General features: G+C 36.5%; 2 protein-coding genes and 2 non-coding genes across 4 annotated transcripts in view; 3 read left to right on the forward strand and 1 right to left on the reverse strand.

The window, feature by feature from the left end:
* The first annotated feature begins 3,145 nt into the window (after window positions 1–3,145).
* Window positions 3,146–9,170, forward strand: LOC134621376 (T-cell surface antigen CD2-like). The gene is made up of 7 exons (XM_063467847.1): window positions 3,146–3,247; window positions 5,489–5,776; window positions 6,010–6,089; window positions 6,753–6,918; window positions 7,033–7,089; window positions 7,242–7,319; window positions 7,962–9,170. The coding sequence occupies exons 1-7, from the start codon at window positions 3,166–3,168 to the stop codon at window positions 8,147–8,149; spliced, it is 939 nt and encodes a 312-aa protein (XP_063323917.1). The 5' UTR covers window positions 3,146–3,165; the 3' UTR covers window positions 8,150–9,170.
* Window positions 9,171–10,663: 1,493 nt separating this feature from the next.
* Window positions 10,664–10,782, reverse strand: LOC134622139 (5S ribosomal RNA). The gene has a single exon (XR_010092842.1). It is a non-coding gene; the product is annotated as a 5S ribosomal RNA (ribosomal RNA).
* Window positions 10,783–11,137: 355 nt separating this feature from the next.
* On the forward strand, window positions 11,138–11,256 carry LOC134621825 (5S ribosomal RNA). Its single transcript, XR_010092543.1, has one exon. It is a non-coding gene; the product is annotated as a 5S ribosomal RNA (ribosomal RNA).
* A 922-nt stretch (window positions 11,257–12,178) lies between these two features.
* LOC134621159 (uncharacterized) overlaps window positions 12,179–20,458 on the forward strand; it is a 51,044-nt gene continuing 42,764 nt past the window's right edge. Inside the window, exon 1 of the mRNA XM_065469753.1 lies at window positions 12,179–12,257. Coding sequence (XP_065325825.1) covers window positions 12,179–12,257 — 79 coding nt within the window. The remainder of the gene's footprint in view (window positions 12,258–20,458) is intronic.

The following is a 20,458-nucleotide window of genomic DNA, read 5'->3' on the forward strand; positions in this document are numbered from 1 at the left end:
AGTCTGCCTGTTAAACAAATCTGCTATAAGCCCGGTAAGTATTACTTACTTGCTATCAGCTGTACAAACGTTCAAATTTGCCTTTTCCAAATGTTCATGAACTGAAGTAGTCATTGTATTGAGCTCATATCATATTAAGATTCTTTTCTTCTTCTCTTGTTTTATTCCTGAAGTTTTTCCCTGAAACAATGACAGAAATCTGGCTTTTACTGGGTGGTGGAGCAGGTATGTTGTGTCTTATGTGCAAAATCCTTACAGTTTGACATGTATGGCATTGCTGAAATGCAGAGTAATTGAGCTTGAAGCAATGAACACAGGAATCAAATACTTAACTCTTTACTTTTACATGTCTAATACAATTTATTTTCATCCTCATCAGTTACTCTTCTGGTCATCCTAATTGTCATCGTTTGTTGTATCAACACCAGACCAAAAGAGCATGTGCCACCAAACCGTGAGAATTTATTTGTTTATTTTTAGTTATTTTAAAACCACTGCATATAATCTGTTAGTTACTTAAGAAGCTTCATTTCAGTCTAAACTTCTGAAAGGTTACTTGTGGAGCTCCCCAAGGTGCAGTGCTAGGACCACTATATTTATATTTAGACTTAAGGTAGCAGGTTAAAACATTTCAAACTGCAGATGATTCAAATATATTTTGAAAATACTGTTAAATTATGGATGAGGCATCTAAACCTGATCTTTCAAAAAAGCCATGCTGCAAATACAAGCAATGCTCTTACTTATTTAAAATGATAACACTTAACTGGAGCCTTTTTTAGAATTTTACTGACATAATGATTGAGCTGCCTAAAACTGCAGGGTCACATAGCTACAGAAATCACCTCTGTAGTGTCACATAGGATGGGTGGGGGTGTCGGGATCTGATCCAAATTCCACATGAACCATGCAAACTCCAGCACACCACAACATTGTCTTAGTTGTGTATGTTTACTGCAAAGGAGATCAAATTATTTTTATTTATCCTTTTTTTAAAAAAAAAATCTTTTTGTGTTTAGTTGACACAACCCGAACACAGCCATTTTCTCAGTAATAGCAGGTTTTACCTTTTTTCTTACCAACACTTTAAGAGATGATGATATATTTGTTGCTGATTTTGTACCACTGGACATAATATAAAATAAATCTAATATAAGATTCGTATAACCAAAGTTCAGACGATGTGCAAACGCTTACAGTGATTAAAAAGTGCACAGGGAAGTCATAAGTCACACTTATAGTAGTAGACCGTGTGGGCCGACTCCCAAAACCTCTTCAGTGATTCCCTTTAAAAATGTCAAACCTAAAATGACACAATTGCATATTTCTGGATTTATAATTCATTTATTATTACAGAGGGTTCTGCTGCTGACACACAGTCTGCCAATGCATCCAATCAAAGGCTCTGGACCTTCATGAGGATATATATGAATCTCCAGTAAGTGTTCCTCAACCTCACCATTACCTCAGGCTCCTTCCCCATCAGAGAGGTGATGCTCTGGGTATTTAAAGCCAGTGTTACCAGCCGGAGATCGGACCAGAGCCTCCACACCAAACTGCTGCCGAACACCTGCAATAGCTCCTGTTGGTGGTCGGTCCACCAGAGATTAATTTTAATAATAATTTCTAATTTAACAGTCATTTTATTTTTTAATACAAATTTTTGAATATGATGGCACATAAAGGTCTTTAAATGTATGAAATGTGTATGTATATCTGTAAATTATTAAGTGACCTGTAGTTACTGACAGTGATTGATTTACATCTTAAGATGTATGTTTTATCTTTGTTTTAATGAAGTTAAATCATTGTTACTTTTTCTGACATTAAACATAAGTAAACAAGTAATAAAACACAGATTTAGATTTTTTTTTTAACCTCCTAGGACACGAACTCTTCCACGGCATGCATTTTTAATTTCTCTTTGATATTTGGGCTGATTGGGACCTGATGAATGTAAAAACAAAGAATTACCAGATTTTTTTTTTTTTTTACCTAATTTTTGTTCTAAGAAAAATGAGAGCCACATATGAGGATATTCATTTAAAATTTCGATAGAACAGTAGCAGTATAATGTCCTCGTCAGTGGATATCAGGCCCTTGTAGAGCAAAATTTAGTATTTTGGTCTAAATAACCCAAAATGTGATGTCCACATATGTGGACGCCAGGTCCTAGGAGGTTAATGCAAAAAATTGGATAATTACAAGTGTGCCTAATTTAGCAGTTTCTGTCTATTTTAAAATGTAAACTGTGACCTGTATATAAATAAAATGAACGGGTACACATAAAATCCAAATAAGATTTTGAAATCCATAATAATCTGTTTTAAGCAGGAATAAATAACAAGTTAATGTTTCAACTCATTGTTGGGTGTCTTCCTCTCTTGTACTGCTCTCTTGTACTGTAAAACTGCTCACTCCCTACCCCAATAACAATCATTAGTACTCAGTTGGTATTCTTCATGATAACATTTTCTGCATCAACGTCCAAACAGGAGTACTTACAAATTTCAGTGACAACATGATGCAGAGTCTGAGCTCTGACTCAGGTTCAGCTTATCTCAATAACCCATAAATCTTGCTTCATGGGACACCCCGAATCTCCTGAAATTAAGAATACATACTTTATTGGCCACATTACACTCATAGAAGTGTTTATTTTCAATTATTTAAAATAAAATACACTTTTAATTTTACAAAATAATGATGGAATATTCATTTTGTTTGCTTGACAGTGAAAGGAAAAAAACCAACAAAAAGGACGCTGTAGCAGTAACAAGAAAATCAGTTTGTATTATCAGATTTTAAGAGGAAGTCATTTCAGAAAAACATACATTTATATTTTATGTCTAAATTACAAATTATCACCCAAATTAGGACAGTTTGTATTTGAGTTTTTGGTTACCTATTGAACATCTCTAACTGGAGGTTATATTTAAATATATTTGCTGAAGCAAGAAAACTAAAAAAGCAAAGTCTTTGTTCTAACTGTCACATTTGCTTTGTTCTTTATCTATGAAAGCAGACTAGGCCTCTTGGATCACTTCCCTTCAAAACCATACATGCGCATGCACGTATGGTGCTCTTGTATCACGCACATGTGATGATACCATGCTCTGACAGGAAACAACCTCTAAAATGGAAAGCGGCTGTTAGCTGAATGTGATGAGAACGGCGAAGAAGAAGATGGCTTCTGCTGCCACCATCGCTGTGTTTCTGCTCTGTTGCTTCATCACTGCCTCCACAGGTACGCTGCACTTCATCTCTTTATTCTGTCAGGTGTAGTTTTTGGTGAACTGTATAAGAAATTAGCTTTAAAATCCAAAGTTAATGGCTTTGATTTCAAGTGTTAAATGTCAAAGATAAAATCATTTATAAGTGTTTAGCTGCACACTGAATAATTTTTAACACATCACAGACACTTGATCTGTTGTTATAAGATAAGATAAGATAACCTTTATTAGTCCCACACGTGGGAAATTTGTTTTGTCACAGCAGGAAGTGGACAGTGCAAAAGTTATGAAGCAAAAATTAGAATAAAATTTTTGCTTATGTAGCGTGCAGTCCTCTTTTTCTGTATGAAGCTCACACTAAAAAAGCTCCCACGTAAAAATGCCTTCATTTAGTTGTAGTTGATGAACTAAAGCATAAATATAATCATTTTATCTAAAAAACTTAGATTCAATTGAATCTCTTTAATTGTTTGTGTTTCTGTGCGGTCATTTAACATCATTAACAGTTTGTTTCGTTCTTAAGAAATGCAAATTTGGGTTCATTCCTCAACAGAGGACTCTGAAACTGAACAGTGCTGACTAAAAAGAAATACTGTATACATATAAAAGAAAGAAAGTTTGTCTTCACTGGACTGGACTTAATTAAAGTTATCACTGTCTTTACATAAAGACTTTCGAATTCATAAAAAATACATTTAAATGATGAGTAACAAAATCCACATAGGTTAAAGTCAACCACACACAGAGTGGGGCGTAGCGTTGCAGCGCTTCACTTCCATCTGTGGAATCTATAAGTCATAAACTGCATCACTGCACTTCTTCTTAGTTTTACTTTGAAGGTTTTGATTATTTCAGCACTATTCATGAACAGGAATAAGTGATCTTCACACAATGTCAGTGATGCCTTTTTGACAGTTTTCTTTGCAGATCATGCATCATGTTGACTTGGTTGTGTTTGAATTTTTACAATTTTTTTAAAGCACATTTCTACATGACAGTTATAAAGATAAATGCCTTTTTGTTTTTCTGCAGCTGTAAAGTTGTGAGAGGCATTTTTTAGGAAAGACATGCAAGAGTCACAGGGAAGTGGTAACGGTCACGGGCAGACGTTCAGAGCTCTCTGGGTTAGAGTCTTGTGAACCGCTTGTGGTTAAGATGGAGAGAAACAGAAAACTTATGGTTAAAATTTTTAAAAAGATAATGCGTTTTCTCTTCCTATTTTGCTACATGAAAGGTGTGGGGCAATTACCCACGAGTCACTTTGTAACTGCCTCTGAACAAAGGCACTCAACCAGCTTTGACTAGTGTCTCAAAATTAGCGTTGACAAGAAGCTTATTTTCTTGTTATCGCTTTGGAAAATATTAATGTTGTGACTCTTGAGCAGACGACTGATATAACCTCTGATTTCCTGTGGGTTCCCTTAATAGAAAATGAAACTGTCAAGTTGTTCAGTGATTGCAAAATTCATTTTACTGAGTACGTGTTTGTAGACTTAGTCTAATTGTTTTCTCATCTTCTCAGTGCGTCGCAATCATGAAGAAATGCCATGTGCCTTAAAAAAACATAATGCTGTGCTCACAACTGACGACAAACTGAAGTTAGGTTTAGTTTATGTTTAAATGTGCACAGTAGTCTGAAGAGAAACAACAGGATATAAGATAACAATCATTGAGCCTCAGTGATCTGTCCCATCATAGACATTTGTCAGCTACACAGTGAGTGTATAAACTGGTTGTAGCTCACGCACAAATGTAGCAGATTAAAGGAACTCAACCTACACAGAGATCAATCTAAAAACATAATCAGCTTCTACAGTAGTCGACTTTTAGTGAGAAGATCAAAAGGGCCAACTTTATTCTGAAATATCAGCTGATCATCAATAATTTATCAAATTAAAACACTATATTGAATATTTCCTGATGGATTTTAGTAATTTCTTAAAAAATAAAAGTTATCCAGAGACATTTGGACATGAAGGAAATGTGTTTACATTTTATGTACTAACTCATTACTCATGCTATATTTATGTTTACAGCCTGCTAATGTCCCCCTCTATAACAGATTAAAGTTAAAAAAATTTACAAGTTGCAGACAGATTGTAAATGTTCATGCCTGACACTGTTTAGCTGCATTGTGATTTCTTAGTAGCTACTTTAAAAATTTGTAATGTCCTTCAAATTTTATAAATTGACATATAATTGTTCAGAGCCTTTCTAACGTGGCTAATCTCTTTCTTCATCTTTCTGTTTCAAAGGCTCTCAGGATGATTGTGTGTACGCTGCAACAGGATCAAGCTTTACTGTGTCACTTAGATACAAGTTAAAGGAATCAGATAGGCTGAAATGGTTCAAGGACGCAAGGGTAGTCTTTTATCGCAGAGGGAAACAGGTGATCTTAGGGAAAAATAATGATGTTGATTCAACTGGATCACTAAAGCTGACACAACTCACCAAAGACATGTCAGGACGATACAGACCAGAGGTTACCAATGAAGATGGAATAAATGTGGGAAATCTACCAAGCATGCATTTGTGTGTATTAGGTAAGTAACAACACATTATACATACATTCATTTTGGTAATACAAATGTACATCATAGCAAGTATTCTGTCTGTTTTTATTTTAGTCACACAATTAACCCACAGAAAACTGCTGGCTAATTAATATACTAAAGTTACTGTCTAGTTTTGTCATACACCATTATCATTATTTTATTTAATGCATTATCAAGATTACTTCTTATAATGTTGACATAATCAAATTTTCTTTACTCAGACCGTGTGCAGAAGCCCAAAGTGACAATGACATGTACAGGCGATAAGACAAAAGTCAGTTTTACTTGCAGTGTTGGTCAGGTGAGGACAATATTTCATGTTTTATTGATATTTAATATAGAGAGTTCTTCAAATAACTGACTCATAATTAAGCTGCTGAAGAATCTGTGGACAAAGGTTTCATTTCACCTCCACTGAAACCAAGCAGTTGAACTGTGTTGACTGTACGATGTTGCTGAAACAGCAAGGTTTTGATTTATGTCCACATATTATTTTAATATATAAAATGGGATACAGCTAATCTAATTTTAGCTGCATTCGGCTTCTGTTGGCAATCATTCTCTTTGCCTCATGTTTTAAAGTTTGATTAATTAAGATGATAATGAGATCTTTACAAAAGACTCAAAGTCAACGACCCACTGATTAAAATGCTGAAATGTATTTAAGAATTTGTCTGTCAAATTATTAATTCCACAGTTAATTTTACAGAGTCACCACACACACAAAAAGAAAAATACTCTTATATTTTGGCCGAGCCTTGCACTGGAAAAATAAGAAAAACAAAATGAAACAAAAAAGTACACGCACACACACACGCACGCACGCGTGCAGACACACAAGCATTGGATAATTAAAGAATCCCACCCTGGGTTAATTGTTTGTTCTTTAGAGGGCTTTTATTTAGATTTTTGATGTTGAACTCTAAGCCTTCAACTAATCCACAAATTGTGTTTTCTCCTACAGAATGACAAGATTCAATGGTTTATGGATGGTAAACAGTTGGCAGAAAAAGGGAAGACGGTGATGAGAGTAGCCAAAGACGTGGCAAACGCCCATTTCTCTTGCAATGTTTCTAACCCCGTCAGCTCTGAGATCAGTCTGCCTGTTCAACAAATCTGCTATAAGCCCAGTAAGTATTACTTGCTGTCAACTCTGCAAACGTTTAAATTTGCCTTTTTCCAAATGTTCGTGAGCTCATATCATAATAAGATTCTTTTCTTCTTCTCTTGTTTTATTCCTGAAGTTTTCTCTGAAACAATATTTGGAATTAGCATCTGGGTTTTAGTGGGTGGTGGAGCAGGTATGTTGTGTCGTCTGTGTAATCCTTACATTTTAACATATGTGGCATTGCTGAAATGCAGAGCAAATAAGCTTGTAGCAATGAACACAGGATTCAAATACATAAACTCTTTACTTTACATATCTAATACAATTTATTTTCATCCTCATCAGGTATTGTTCTGATGTTGATCCTAATTGTCATCGTTTGTTGTATCCGGATCAGACGAAAAAAGCATGTGCGATTAAACGGTGAGAATTTATTTGTTTATTTTTAGTTATTTTTAAACCACTGCATATAATCTGTTAGTTACTTAAGAAGCTTCATTTCAGCCTAAACTTCTTAAAGGTTATTTTTGGGGCTCCCCAAGGTGCAGTGCTAGGACCACTATATTTATATTTAGACTTAGGTTACTTGTGATGGTAGCAGGTTAAAGACATTTCAAACTGCAGATGACTCAAATATATTTTGAAAATATTGCTAAATTATGGATGAGGCATCTAAACCTGATCTTTCAAAAAGGTCATGCTGCAAATACAGCAATGCTCTTACTTATTTAACATGATAACACTTAACTGGAGCCTTTTTTAGAATTTTACTGACATAATGATTGAGCGGCCTAAAACTGCAGGGTCACATAGCTGGAGTCTGATCCAAATTCCACATGAACCATGTAACTCCGGCACACCACAACGTTGTCTTAGTTGTGTATGCTTACTGCAAAGGAGATCAAATTCTTTTTATTTATCCTTTTGTGTTTAGTTGACACAACCCCATCAAAGCCATTTTCTCAGTAATAGCAGGCTTTACCTTTTTTCTTACCAACACTTTAACAGATGATGGTGTTTCTTCAGGTCTGATTTAAGGTCTGTAATCTATGCTTATTTTAACAGATGAAAGGGAGCTTTATTTGCAGTGGAGCAATCAAGAACAGGAACAGCCTGATTATTATGACCACCGCTACCTGCAGCAACTACCTGGCAATACCAGCAATATGGCTGAAAACAGCAACTCGCCGAGCAACATCCCGAAACCTGGCATCTGTACACACTGTGGTCTGAAGAGAGACGGCTTGAAATAATACAATCCCCATCATCCAGCCTCAGTGTTAAAGTCATTTATGCTTTTCAGCTTCGTGTTAAATGGATAAACTGGCTGCACACAACAAATTGGCAGATTAAAGGAAATGACCTCAAATACACAGTCTGAATAAATAATAATCAGCATGTGGTTGACATGAAGTGACTAAACCAGATGTACAAACCTTATTCTGAAATACCAGCTGATTATCAAGAATTTATCGAACTAAAACACCATCAAAACATCTCCAGACTTTGTTGTTTTGTAAGTAGGTTAAAAAAAATTTACCCAGAGAAAGTGGGACATACAGGAAGTCAGACTGTTTACATCTTCTGTAGTAACTCAGGCCGTACAATGTGGTCGCCTTTGTAAAGAATGACTGTTTAATCTTTGTGTCAGTACATTAAGAGCTTTCTGCTGTCTTTGCTCCTTGTTTTGAAGGAAAATATACTCTTCTCGAGGGGAAGGGTTCATGCTGTATATTTACTGTGAGAGTGAAAGTTCAGGACTTGCTTATTTTCATGTTGTTTTTCTTCTTTCAGATTTAAAGATTACCACAACTGTGCACTGGACAATATATTTGTTGCTGCTTCTGTACCACATGCAGGACGTATATAAAATCGATATAATCAAAGTTCAGATCATGTGCAGATGCTTGCAGTGATTAAAAAGTGCACGTGGAAGTCATAAATCACATTTATAGTAGTAGAACGTGTGGGCCGACTCCCAAAACCCTTCCAGTGATTCCCTTCACTGTAAAACATCAAACTCCAGGTGTGATGTGAATTGTAAAATGTCACAACTGTATATTTCTGGATTTATAATTCATTCATTATTACAGAGAGCTCTGCTGTTTATGACACACAGTCTGACATTGTGTCCAGTCAAAGACCCTCATGAGGCTATATATAAATCTCCAGTAAGTTTTCCTCAACCTCACCATTACCTCAGGCTGATTCTCCATCAGAGACGTGACGCTCTGGGTATTTAAAGCCAAAAAATATAAATTAGTCAGTATTTTGTACAATAATTGTAATTACCAGTGTGCCTATTGTGGGGATCAATTCTGCAGTTTCCTTCTATTTTAAAATATAAACTGTGACCTATACATAAATAAAATGAATGATTATATTTCAGTCTCATATTTAGTTTGAAATATGACACCAAAACATGAGACTGAAGCTCATGAATGCAATCATCTGATTCTCCTGGTTTCTCATTTACTCCAGTTCACATGCATCACATTTACATAAACTGACATTTTATTCAGTATTACAGTTAAATTACCATAAGGATTCATGTTGTTTGTAGTAGCCTATGTAAATGTGCATGTGTAATGTAATGATGCCACCTTGTGGACATCTGCATATACTGACAGCGTATCACTGTTTAAGTCTTGATGCATGGCTCAATCATCCAGGTAAGGAAATCCCAAAAAGTTGATTCTGTTCATCTGGACGTAGCGTTGTCAGTGGGACAAACGTTTCATCACTCATCCAAGTGACTCCTTACATTTGATCCAGTTTAAATAAAATATGAGACAGAAAACAGATTAAGACTCAGACTCAGAGTTTGCTGCACATAGAGAGAGGATGAGAGCTTTAGGATTAAAGGATGAAAGGATGTGGACAGAGTAGTTGGACAGTACACTACAGGACACACATCATGGAAAAGAGGGATTTGAATTGAACAGACAGCTCAGATTAGACTTCATGGATCTACAGGTTGATTCTACGTATACATGAAGCATGAATTCCTCACTCACTGTCTTACTTATCTGAGGAGGGGAAGGGTCTGTCAGCTAATAACATTCACACTTATTTGATTTCAGTTAGTGTTGCAAGTCAAAGTGTTTAGGAAGCACGGGCACATAATGAGGCTAACTTTCTGTCCTACAATACACAGAAGAATAATCGTAAATGTCTCTCAGATTGCCAGGTTAAAATAAATAATGTCTGTGTATTTGTTTTGAATATATCATGATTAAACACAGATAGACAGTTGTACTAGCTGATATTTTGGGTTTTATACACCAAAATATAAGAATACATTATAAACTTATATCAAATCACTGTGCAGACTCTGTGCTCTCGGCCACTTTGACTCTGTCCTATAATATCTAATTATAATAATTATATATTTTATATCTAATTATAATATAATAATCTTTTAATAATGATACATTTACTACTTTATCACAGCTAAGTGCTGAAACTACTAATTACTAAATAACTTTTATTTTGTACTTTCACATCAAACTGATAACAATAACATTAATTCTGGATAACTTTATCATTTATGGTGGACTTCTTTCCATGGATACTGTTACCAATAAAATAACTATTTCACTGGTTTCTCTTGCCTCACACTAAAACACTAACACAAATGTTAGAAATTTGATTATTTATTTTGTTGGGATAATTAATATGGAGAATACAAATTTAATAGCATTGAGTATTGTTGAGAGACTGAGTGAGCAGCAGCGCCCTCTGCAGTTTGTGTTTAGAAGTGCAAAAGCTTACAGCACCTGGTATTTCCAGGCGGTCTCCCATCCAAGTACTGACCAGGCCCGACCCTGCTTAGCTTCCGAGATCAGACGAGATCGGGCGTGTTCAGGGTGGTATGGCCGTAAGCGATAACGCACCAACATAGAAGACCTTTTATCGTTGGCAAATGTCACACACTTTGATATATATTATTATGCTAAGCTTCATATGTTACAGCAAAAACATGCAAACCTTCGTTATTAACTGCAGCTTCAACATTGAGCTGCAAAAATGCTTGTCCCGCAGTAACATCACGATAAGAACACGTTAGTTTATTACAGCACAGTGTTAAAGTGACAGAGAGCACACAGTGTGTTAGGACGAGTTGTAGGTCAAACATTTTTGTCGTTTGGAGACTTTCACTTATATATAAAACATAAACATGTAAGCGCGTGTGTGTCATCACAACATGTATAAAAACGCTGTTTCTGCACCGTTCACTCGCTTACGGCCATACCACCCTGAACACGCCCGATCTCGTCTGATCTCGGAAGCTAAGCAGGGTCGGGCCTGGTCAGTACTTGGATGGGAGACCGCCTGGGAATACCAGGTGCTGTAAGCTTTTGCACTTCTAAACACAAACTGCGAGGGCGCTGTTGCTCACTCCCTCAACACCACTCACAGTATTCTTCATGATAAACGGTCTGACAATAAAAACGCGGATTATTTTCTTAATAGTTGCAGTTCAAGTAATATTAGAAAAAGATCTGTCAGCAGATTTGGGCTTTAACTAAAAAACAAAAACAAAGAACATTTTCTGCATAGACATCCAAACAGTAGTACTTACACATTTCAGTGACACGATGATGCAGAGTTTGAGCTCTGACTCAGGTTCAGCTTATCTCAATAACCCATTAATCTTGCTTCGTGGGACACCCCGAATGCCCTGAAATTAAGAATACATGCTTTATTTGCCACATTACACTCACAGAGGTGTTTATTCTCACATATTTGAAATAAAATACACTTTTAATTTTATAGATGATGGGATATTCAGTTTCTTCACCAGTTTTATTTCATTTACATTCCTTAGACAGCGATGAGTAGAAAAACAACAAGAAACCTAGCAATGTCTTTTTCATTTAGTTTAATGTTGAACAGTGAGGGAGCAGAGGACAGGACGCTGTAGCAGTAACAACAAAAATCAATTTGTATTGTCAGGTTTTAAGAAGTCATTTCAGAAAAACATATATTTATATTTTATGTCTAAATTATTAATAATCACTCAAATTAGGACAGTTTGCATTTGAGTTTTTGGCTACCGATTGAACATCTCTAACTGGAGACCACAGATTATATTTATATATATTTGCTGAAGCAAGTCTTTGTTCTAACTGTCACATTTGCTTTGTTCTTTATCTATGAGAGCAGACGAGGCCTATTCTCTTCAAAACCATACATGTGCACTCACATAAACATGTGATGATACCATGCTCTGACAGGAAACAACCTCTAAAATGGAAAGAGGCTGTTAGCTGAATGTGATGAGAACGGTGAAGAAGATGGCTTCTGCTGCCACCATCGCTGTGTTTCTGCTCTGCTGCTTCATCACTGCCTCCACAGGTACGCTGCACTTCATCTCTTTATTCTGTCAGGTGTAGTTTTTTTGTATTTGAGGGAGCTTTAAATGAGTGATCAGGCTGACATTTCAAAGTTCATTTAGATGTAGTAAATCAGATAAAACAAACAATTGTGCTTCTTTTATAAAATGATCATTATATTTAAAAATTACAAGTATCATTCACCCAAACGTGATCCAACAAATAAACTGTAGTTTGTATGCAGTCTTCACATGATGTAGTGTTGTCTGTCATTGCTGATGCTTTTTTGACTGTTTTCTTTGTTAGACCATGCATTACGTCAGTTTCATTAAATTAAGCACATTCCCACATGACAGTTATGAAGATAAATACTTTAATTCTTTTCTGCAGATGTAAAGTTATGAAAGTGATTTTACAGAAAACACAATTTCATGCTAAATGAAGGTTTAGGGCAAGTGGCTCTGAAAAAAAAACATCCAACCAGTTTTGAGTAGTGTGTCAAAATGAGCGTTGGCTAGAGGCTTAATTTCTTATTCCTGAGGAAAATAATCATAAGATGATTGATTTCCTGTTCCCTTGACAGAAAGTGAAACTCTGAAAAAGCATCTTAGTGATTGCAAAATTCATTTTACTGAGAACTGTTTGTGCACATTTGGTGTATTTTTTTCTTAGCATGTCATGATCATTATCGTGATCTCAAAAAGTTCCACTCAATGTAAAAAAGTAGTCATCTTCTAAAGTAGTCGACATTATTGAGAAGATTGTGAAATATCACCTGATTGTCAATGATTTATCAAATTAAAACACTATATAACATCTCCATAGGGATTTTGAAAATTCTCACAAAGATATTTGTACATGCAGAAAATGTGTTTACATGCTCTGTACTAACTCACGCTATGCTATGTGGACACCTTTGCAAAGCAGCGTAGCTCATGCACACAGAAATTAAATGTTAGTGTGTGACACTTTTTATCTGCATCGTGATTTCTTGGCAGCTACTTTGGAAATTTGTAAGAGCTCTGTAGATGGAATAAAGTTTAGGTAACAGCCCTGAATTTAGTATAAATAACACAATGTCCTTCAAATTTTTATAAATTGACATACAATACAGAGCCTTTCTAACGTGGCTAATCTCTTTCTTCATCTTTCTGTTTCAAAGGCTCTCAGGATGATTGTGTGTACGCTGCAACAGGCTCAAACTTCACTGTGTCACTTAAATATAAGTTAAAGGAATCAGAGAGCCTGAGTTGGCTCAAGGACGCAAGCGTAATCTTTCATCGCAGACAGAAACAGGTGATCAGAGGAAAAATGATGATGTTGATTCAACTGGATGAAGACGAGTCAGGACGATACAGACCAGAGGTTCACAGCACAGAGGGAATAAATGTGGGGGAAATTTAGCAAGTGTGCATTTGTGTGTATTGGGTAAGTAACAACACATTATACATACATTCATTCTGGTAATACAAATGTACTTTATAGCAAGTGTTCTGTCTGTTTCTATTTTAGTCACACATTTAAACCACAGAAAACTGCTGGCTCATTAATATACTAAAGTTACTGTCTAGTTTTATCATTATTTTTTAATGTAATATCAAGATTACTTCTTATAATGTTGATATGATCACATTTTCTTTACTCAGACCGTGTGCAGATGCACACACTCCTAGTTGTTTAATGTTTGTGGGACAATTACTTATTTTCTTTCATTTCTTTACCCATCTTAATAAACCTTGACAGTATATCATTATTATTAATAACGACGCAGGTTGGACATTTGGTGTTAGATTATGCTAAAAATTATATCTGGGCTTCGCAATATTTTATGCTGCTTGTTTAAATTGTGTCACTTACTGTGTGTAGATATAAGCAAATTGGTTATACATTTTAAATAATTCAAAAGAACTATATTTTAAACAAAGCCACCAACAACCAATTTAAACAACATGAATTAAATGAAAGGTTTTAAAATGAGCTAGATCAGGGTATGGATTCTACAACGCTCAAAGGTCCCATGTACTGAATCTCATCTGCCTCCACTATCTCTGCTTCTTGTAGGTTCACAGGTTACACCTGCCTCCTGCACATTCATTTCTTTTTCTTTTTTTTAGAACTTTTTATTTTGTACTTTTTCCAAATTTATAGTACATGCAAACAAAAATATGAAAAAGGAACACAAAAGAAACAAACTAAAAGGAATAAAGCACACCTAATCTGTGGGGAAAAGAAAACAAAGAATAATTATACACATATATAGAGAGAGAGATGGGGCCAGGGAATACCCAAAGTACTGTCTTATTGATCCCGTCCCAAAGACACCATCCACCCAGCCCCTTACATCCATATGAAGACTGCCAAACAAAGCCCAAAATCTGGTCCTCTCCCCGACAGGTCCAGTTCCATCCACAATCATAACATATTTGAACCCAGAGCGGGGAATAGCAGGACCCCATTCTCTCAGGTCCCAGCCATCCGCCTATGCCTCAAAGGACCAAAAACTAAAATTAGTTTGAATTAACAAGAAAGAGGAAGAAAAAAAACAACAACAACGAGGAGAGGTCCCTGCCTTATGGGGCAGAGTGAGTCTTATAGGCTATCCATTTTGTCCACTGTTTTCGGTGTTTGTCAGATTTCAGTCTTAGAGTGTAGGTCATTTTCTCCATTATATATATTTCCTCGATTACATCAGTCCATTCTTCCAATTTTAAAGGGTCACTTTTCAGCCAGTTTTTTGTTATTACCTTTTTGCTTGACAACAACATAATTTTAAACAAGTAATGGTCCTCCTTTCTTACATTTTCCCATACTCCAAAATACATTACTCGTGCCTCACACGGCACGTCATACCCCAGCACTCTCTTCATTGTTACTGCAATGCTTTCCCAGTAAGGTTTGATATTTTTACACTTCCAAAACACATGAGAATGATTGGCGTCCCAGTCTCCACATAATCTCCAGCATCGTTGGGGTGTTTTCAGCTGCTTGCTTTTAATATAAGGATATATATAAATATAATCACATTTTTCCAGCCATATTCTCTCCATCGTCTAGAGCTGGTGGAATTATGCTGTGTGAGACATACGGATCGCCAGTCATCCTCTGACAACTCAAGATGTAATTCAGATTCCCACTTTTGTTTGATATATAATGTTTATAATGTTTCATTCCTATTCAAATTTTGCAGACCATTATATAATTTCGATAAAATTCTTGATGGAGGATTTTTATATGCACCTGTTATTATTTCTATTATATGGCTTCCTTCTCTCAAGAGCTTCTTCCTAATTTTCTGTATTGTAAAAATATCTTAATTGAAAGTACCTAAATAAATCTGATTTATCCAGTCCAAATTGTCTCTGTAGATTCTCGAAGGATTTGAATGTTTTCCCGTATATTAATGTGCACATTGCTGTAATTCCTTTATTGACCCATCTTAAAAATGTCCACTTTGGAATTTTCGAGAATATGCAGGCCAAATCAGCAATTTACAGTCTTCTATAATTCTATATTTCTTCACTATAATCCACCAGAGTTTAATAGTGAATTCAGTAATGAGATTTGCGTTCGTAGACTGTATAGTTTCTTCTCCCAACCTTGCTTGTGGATGACATGATGAGCAATAATTTATCTCCATATGCTTCCATTTTGAGGTGTAATCCGGTGAACACCAGTAAACAATATATCTCAGCTGGGCTGCATAGAAATATTCCTTGAAATTCGGGAGGGCAAGTCCTCCTTTTTCTTTTCTTAATTGGAGTATTTTAAATCTTATTCTTGGCTTTGCCCCTTTCCAAATAAATCTACTAACTAATTTATCCCATCTACCAAATTGTGCATCTGGTATATGGGCTGGCAATGAAGTGAATAGATACAGCAGTTGAGGAAGCACATTCATTTTTATTACCTCTATTCTTGAGCTGAGGTCCATGACAAGTGGAGCCCATTTAATCAAATCTTTTTGGATTATATCACTAATCTTTACATAATTTGCCTCGTATAGTGTACTTATTTCGCTAGTTAGATAGACACCTAAATATTTGATCTTATTTGAGTCCCATTTTAATTTATATTTGTTTTGAATTGAATCTTTGGGGAATAATTCAGACAAAGTACTTGAGTCTTTAAGATATTTAGTTTATACCCTGAATTTTTGCCAAAATGTTTTAATGCTTTACTCAATCGAGGAAAGGTCGTGTCAGGATCCTGTAGGTATATAATTATATCATCAGCAAAGAGACCTATTCAATTTTAGAAACTAAAACCCCTTTTAAGTCTGCACTTTGCCGTATATACTGAGCCAAAGGCTCGATATACAGAGCAAAAAGGGCTGGACTCAGGCAGCAACCCTGCCTGGTTCCTCTGAAGAGCTCAAAACTGTCTGTCAGGTCCCCATTTATTTTAACTCTAGCCAATGGCTTGTGGTACAAGGATTGTATACACTCGATGAAGACATTCAAGTGAAGACAGGCACATTCATTTCTGATGTAGATAGACTCCACAAAGTAGTTCAGACAGCCTTTAAACCTGCTCTGCTGAAAATACCATTATTAGTTACACAAATTTTCAATGGCATTAGCATAGGTTAGCTGACATCAAATACACTTGAGCTTTGAGATTCTCCATTTCCTGGATCCAGGGGTTATTGCCAGGTTTACCAAATTCCACATGAAACATTTAAGCTTCAGCATACCTCAATATTGTCCTAGTCTTGTAGTGTGCTTTCCTAGGATGCAGTTTGGCTCATGGACTGGAAGAGCAGGGGACTCTTCCAGTCTGCACAGTATCCTTGGACAAGTTACTGAGCTCCAGTTGCTCCTGATGCATTCACCTCAGTGTGAATGTTAGATAGAAAGCACTTAGAAAAGCACTTAGTGCTTTGTGTGTGCTGTTTAAAGCACTATATAAGAATATGTCAGTTTACCATTTAGCTGTCTACAGTATATTGACTACAAAGGAGATCTAATTCTATTCTATTCATCCTTGTGTAGGTGACACAATCCTGTCTGAAAACATTAGGAGATGACCGGTGATTCTCCAGGTCTGATCTTTCATCTGTCCTTATTTTAACAGATGTGAGGGAGCTTTATTTGCTGTGGACTGATCAAGAACAGGAAAAGCCTCGTTATTATGAGCATCACTACCAGCAGCAGCCAGCTGTCAACACCAACAAAGTGGCTGAATACAGCAGCGTCCCACAACCTGGCACCTGGGCACACTGTGATCTGAAGAGAGACAACAGAAAATAACATTATCATCACCATCTGGCCTTAGTGATGAAGTCATGTGATCTGTGCAGGATGCCTATGATATGTTATAATCAGTGTTGGGTAAGTTACTTTAAATTAGTAACTTAGTTACATTACTAGTTACTTCTATCAAAAGTAACTCAGTTACTTCAAGTTACTCGTTACTTTCAAAGTAACTAGTTACTAGGGAAAGTAACTTTGGTTTTACTCAGAATTCTCTTGTTAATGTGTTGCTTCCATAACTTTGCCAGTCTTCCAGCTTGCTTACTTGCCACAAGTGCACTGTGCCACCTACCAATAGAAAGAAGAAAATAATGTGCATATTTCCACGAGAGAAATCCCACGCCTGGACCATCATTGACCACTGCCATGATTCTAGCCTACCTCACAGCGTCATGTGCGCTTTTTATATCCAACACAAAAACTGCAGTCGTGGTGCTTTCGATTGTACTCAGAGCTCGGAAATTCTGCCTTCCGGATAAGAAGATGTTGGTAACACCAGACTGCAGATGAGCTGCATACAGAGCTGGACTGGGACAGAAAAATCAGCCCGGGCATTTTGACTAGAGACCGGCCCACCATTATAGGAAAAATCATAAAGCCTTTGAATGAAAACAAACACTGTTGTGACAGTGATGTACACTGTTTTGATGGTATATATGTATCAATCTATCAATCGTTTGTTGTAAGATTCAGATAATTATTTATTCAAAGCTAGATATTTTAAATGAGAATAAGAAAGAAAAGTATTTCTTTGTGCCCCCATCTCCCTGTTAATGCCCTACCTGCCCCCCTGGCAAAACTTTGCTAGACCCGCCCCTGCACAGTTACCAGCTGTCAGCTACGTAGAAAAGGATCCTGGTGTTATTTGTCTCTCAGAAACAGTTCATAACTTCCCTTCAACTCATTCATGTCACCTAAAAGGTAAACCTGTTTCTACATCACCTGTTCAGCTCTGATGATTCAGTAAGGACATCTCCTGGTTTCATCTTCATGTTTCCCTCTCACCAGATATCCAAACCGATATCATGACCAGCAGCTTTTACAGCTGTGGCTCCAGCAAACATCAGCTGATACTAGAAATTAATATTAAATAAATTCTAACAACAGCTGATCAAGCTTAAACGTGCTGCTGTTGTTTAGCGCGACATCCGCTGGTTTCCTCTTTCTGGCGCAAAGTGGGCGATAAACAAACAAGAGAGAAAAGCCGATCAGCTGATCATTGATCAGTTTCCATGATTGAAGTAAAAACAGGAGAGGGAGGGGAGAGAATGAGAGAAGAAGAGGCAGCTGTGCAGCTCCGGCTTTGTGTCTTTTTCATTGTAGCTGAAGTCCGGGACAAACTGTGTTCCTTTTCACCTCAATACGAAAGGCGTGATATTTTCTCTGAATACGAGACGATTCTGTTTTTTACGGGACGGTTGGCAACTCTGATAATTAACCTTATGAACAAAATAAAGTTCAACATCATTAACATCATAGCACCCACCCAGCTGTATAGAAACCCCGTCATGCTAGCTAGTACGCAGTACGGAAAAAGTCAGAATAACGAAAATAAACTACACCTAAACTTGGTTTATATCTGACCCAAATAGACTGCAGGTCATAACGTCTTACCTGAAATTCAGTTCACACTTGGACCGGCGGCTGCTTCTCTCTTCCTTCTGCGTCCCCTTTCCCTCATCCACCTGCTGGCCTCCACCACTTGCTAATGTTACTGAATCTGTGGAAGCTCCGCGATAGCCACCACACGAAGTAACGAGTAACGACGCTATCTAAATCCCAGTAACGACTAACGCGTTCCTGATTTTGGCATAATAACTAGTTACCGTGCTCGTTACCACAATAATAACGTAGTTACTGTAACGCGTTACTTAATAACGTGTTAGTCCCAACACTGGTTATAATTAATTTAAAATCCAAAGGACTGAGAAGCAGTTAGAACTGGGTATCTGAGTCTTCTCCCCAGCTTGATCTAAGCCAGACCTTCCCAAAGTGTGGGGCCCGCTACGGTGGCCCCTAGAGACAAAGCACGTGCAAACTCCAAAACACATGGAAACTCCAAAACACTTACAAAATCCAAAACACTTGCAAACTCCAAAACACATGCAAACTCCAAAACACATGCAAAATACAAAACACGTACAAAATCCAAAACACATGCAAACTCCAAAACACATGCAAAATACAAAACACATGCAAACTCCAAATCACAACGGAAGTGCTCCAGGACGCTAGGGGCAGTGTTGAGCTCGATTTGCAAAATAAACCGCAAGTTTGTCTATATTGGACGGTCTAGTCTCTGTCGCGCTTCCCAGGTTGCCTAGCAACCATGAGTGTCATACAACTTTGTTTGACAGAAATGAAGGAGAACATATTTTGTTCATTTGTTTGTTTGTTTCTACAAGAGCTTTGTGTGATTTGATAAGTATCTGAGGCTGAGACCACAGGACAGTAAAACATGATTTTTGGGCTTCATTTCTGTACTGAACAGTCATTTAAGATTAGTTAGTAAATAACATTTAGCTAATGTTGTTCATGAGACTAAAGTCATATCACTTTGGTAATGTAAATATAATATGGCCAATATTATAGTTATTATATTAATCATTATTAGCTATTACAGCAGTGAACATGAACTCTGTGTCATATACTGAGCCTCAGTACAGATTCAAGTTGCAGTTATTTATATGCCTTATCACCTTAAATCTTCACTCAAAGACAAGTATCTTTGACAGTGCATATATAGGTGTATCATATATAAGAGACAAATGTTGTTCCTTCAGTATGTTGGCATTACTAAATTTGGCTCATTGCTTACATATATTTATAAAAAGAAAATGTACAAGCTGTGAAAACTGTTTCTGATAAAATGAAGAGTAGACTGATATATTGAATATTCCTTTACTGGGTGAGAAAATCAGACCATGTCATAACTACTTTAAGTCATACAGAATAGATATCAGAGCCTTAA

This window comes from Pelmatolapia mariae, linkage group LG23 (assembly GCF_036321145.2).
Source record: "Pelmatolapia mariae isolate MD_Pm_ZW linkage group LG23, Pm_UMD_F_2, whole genome shotgun sequence".
Taxonomy (NCBI): Eukaryota; Metazoa; Chordata; class Actinopteri; order Cichliformes; family Cichlidae; genus Pelmatolapia; species Pelmatolapia mariae.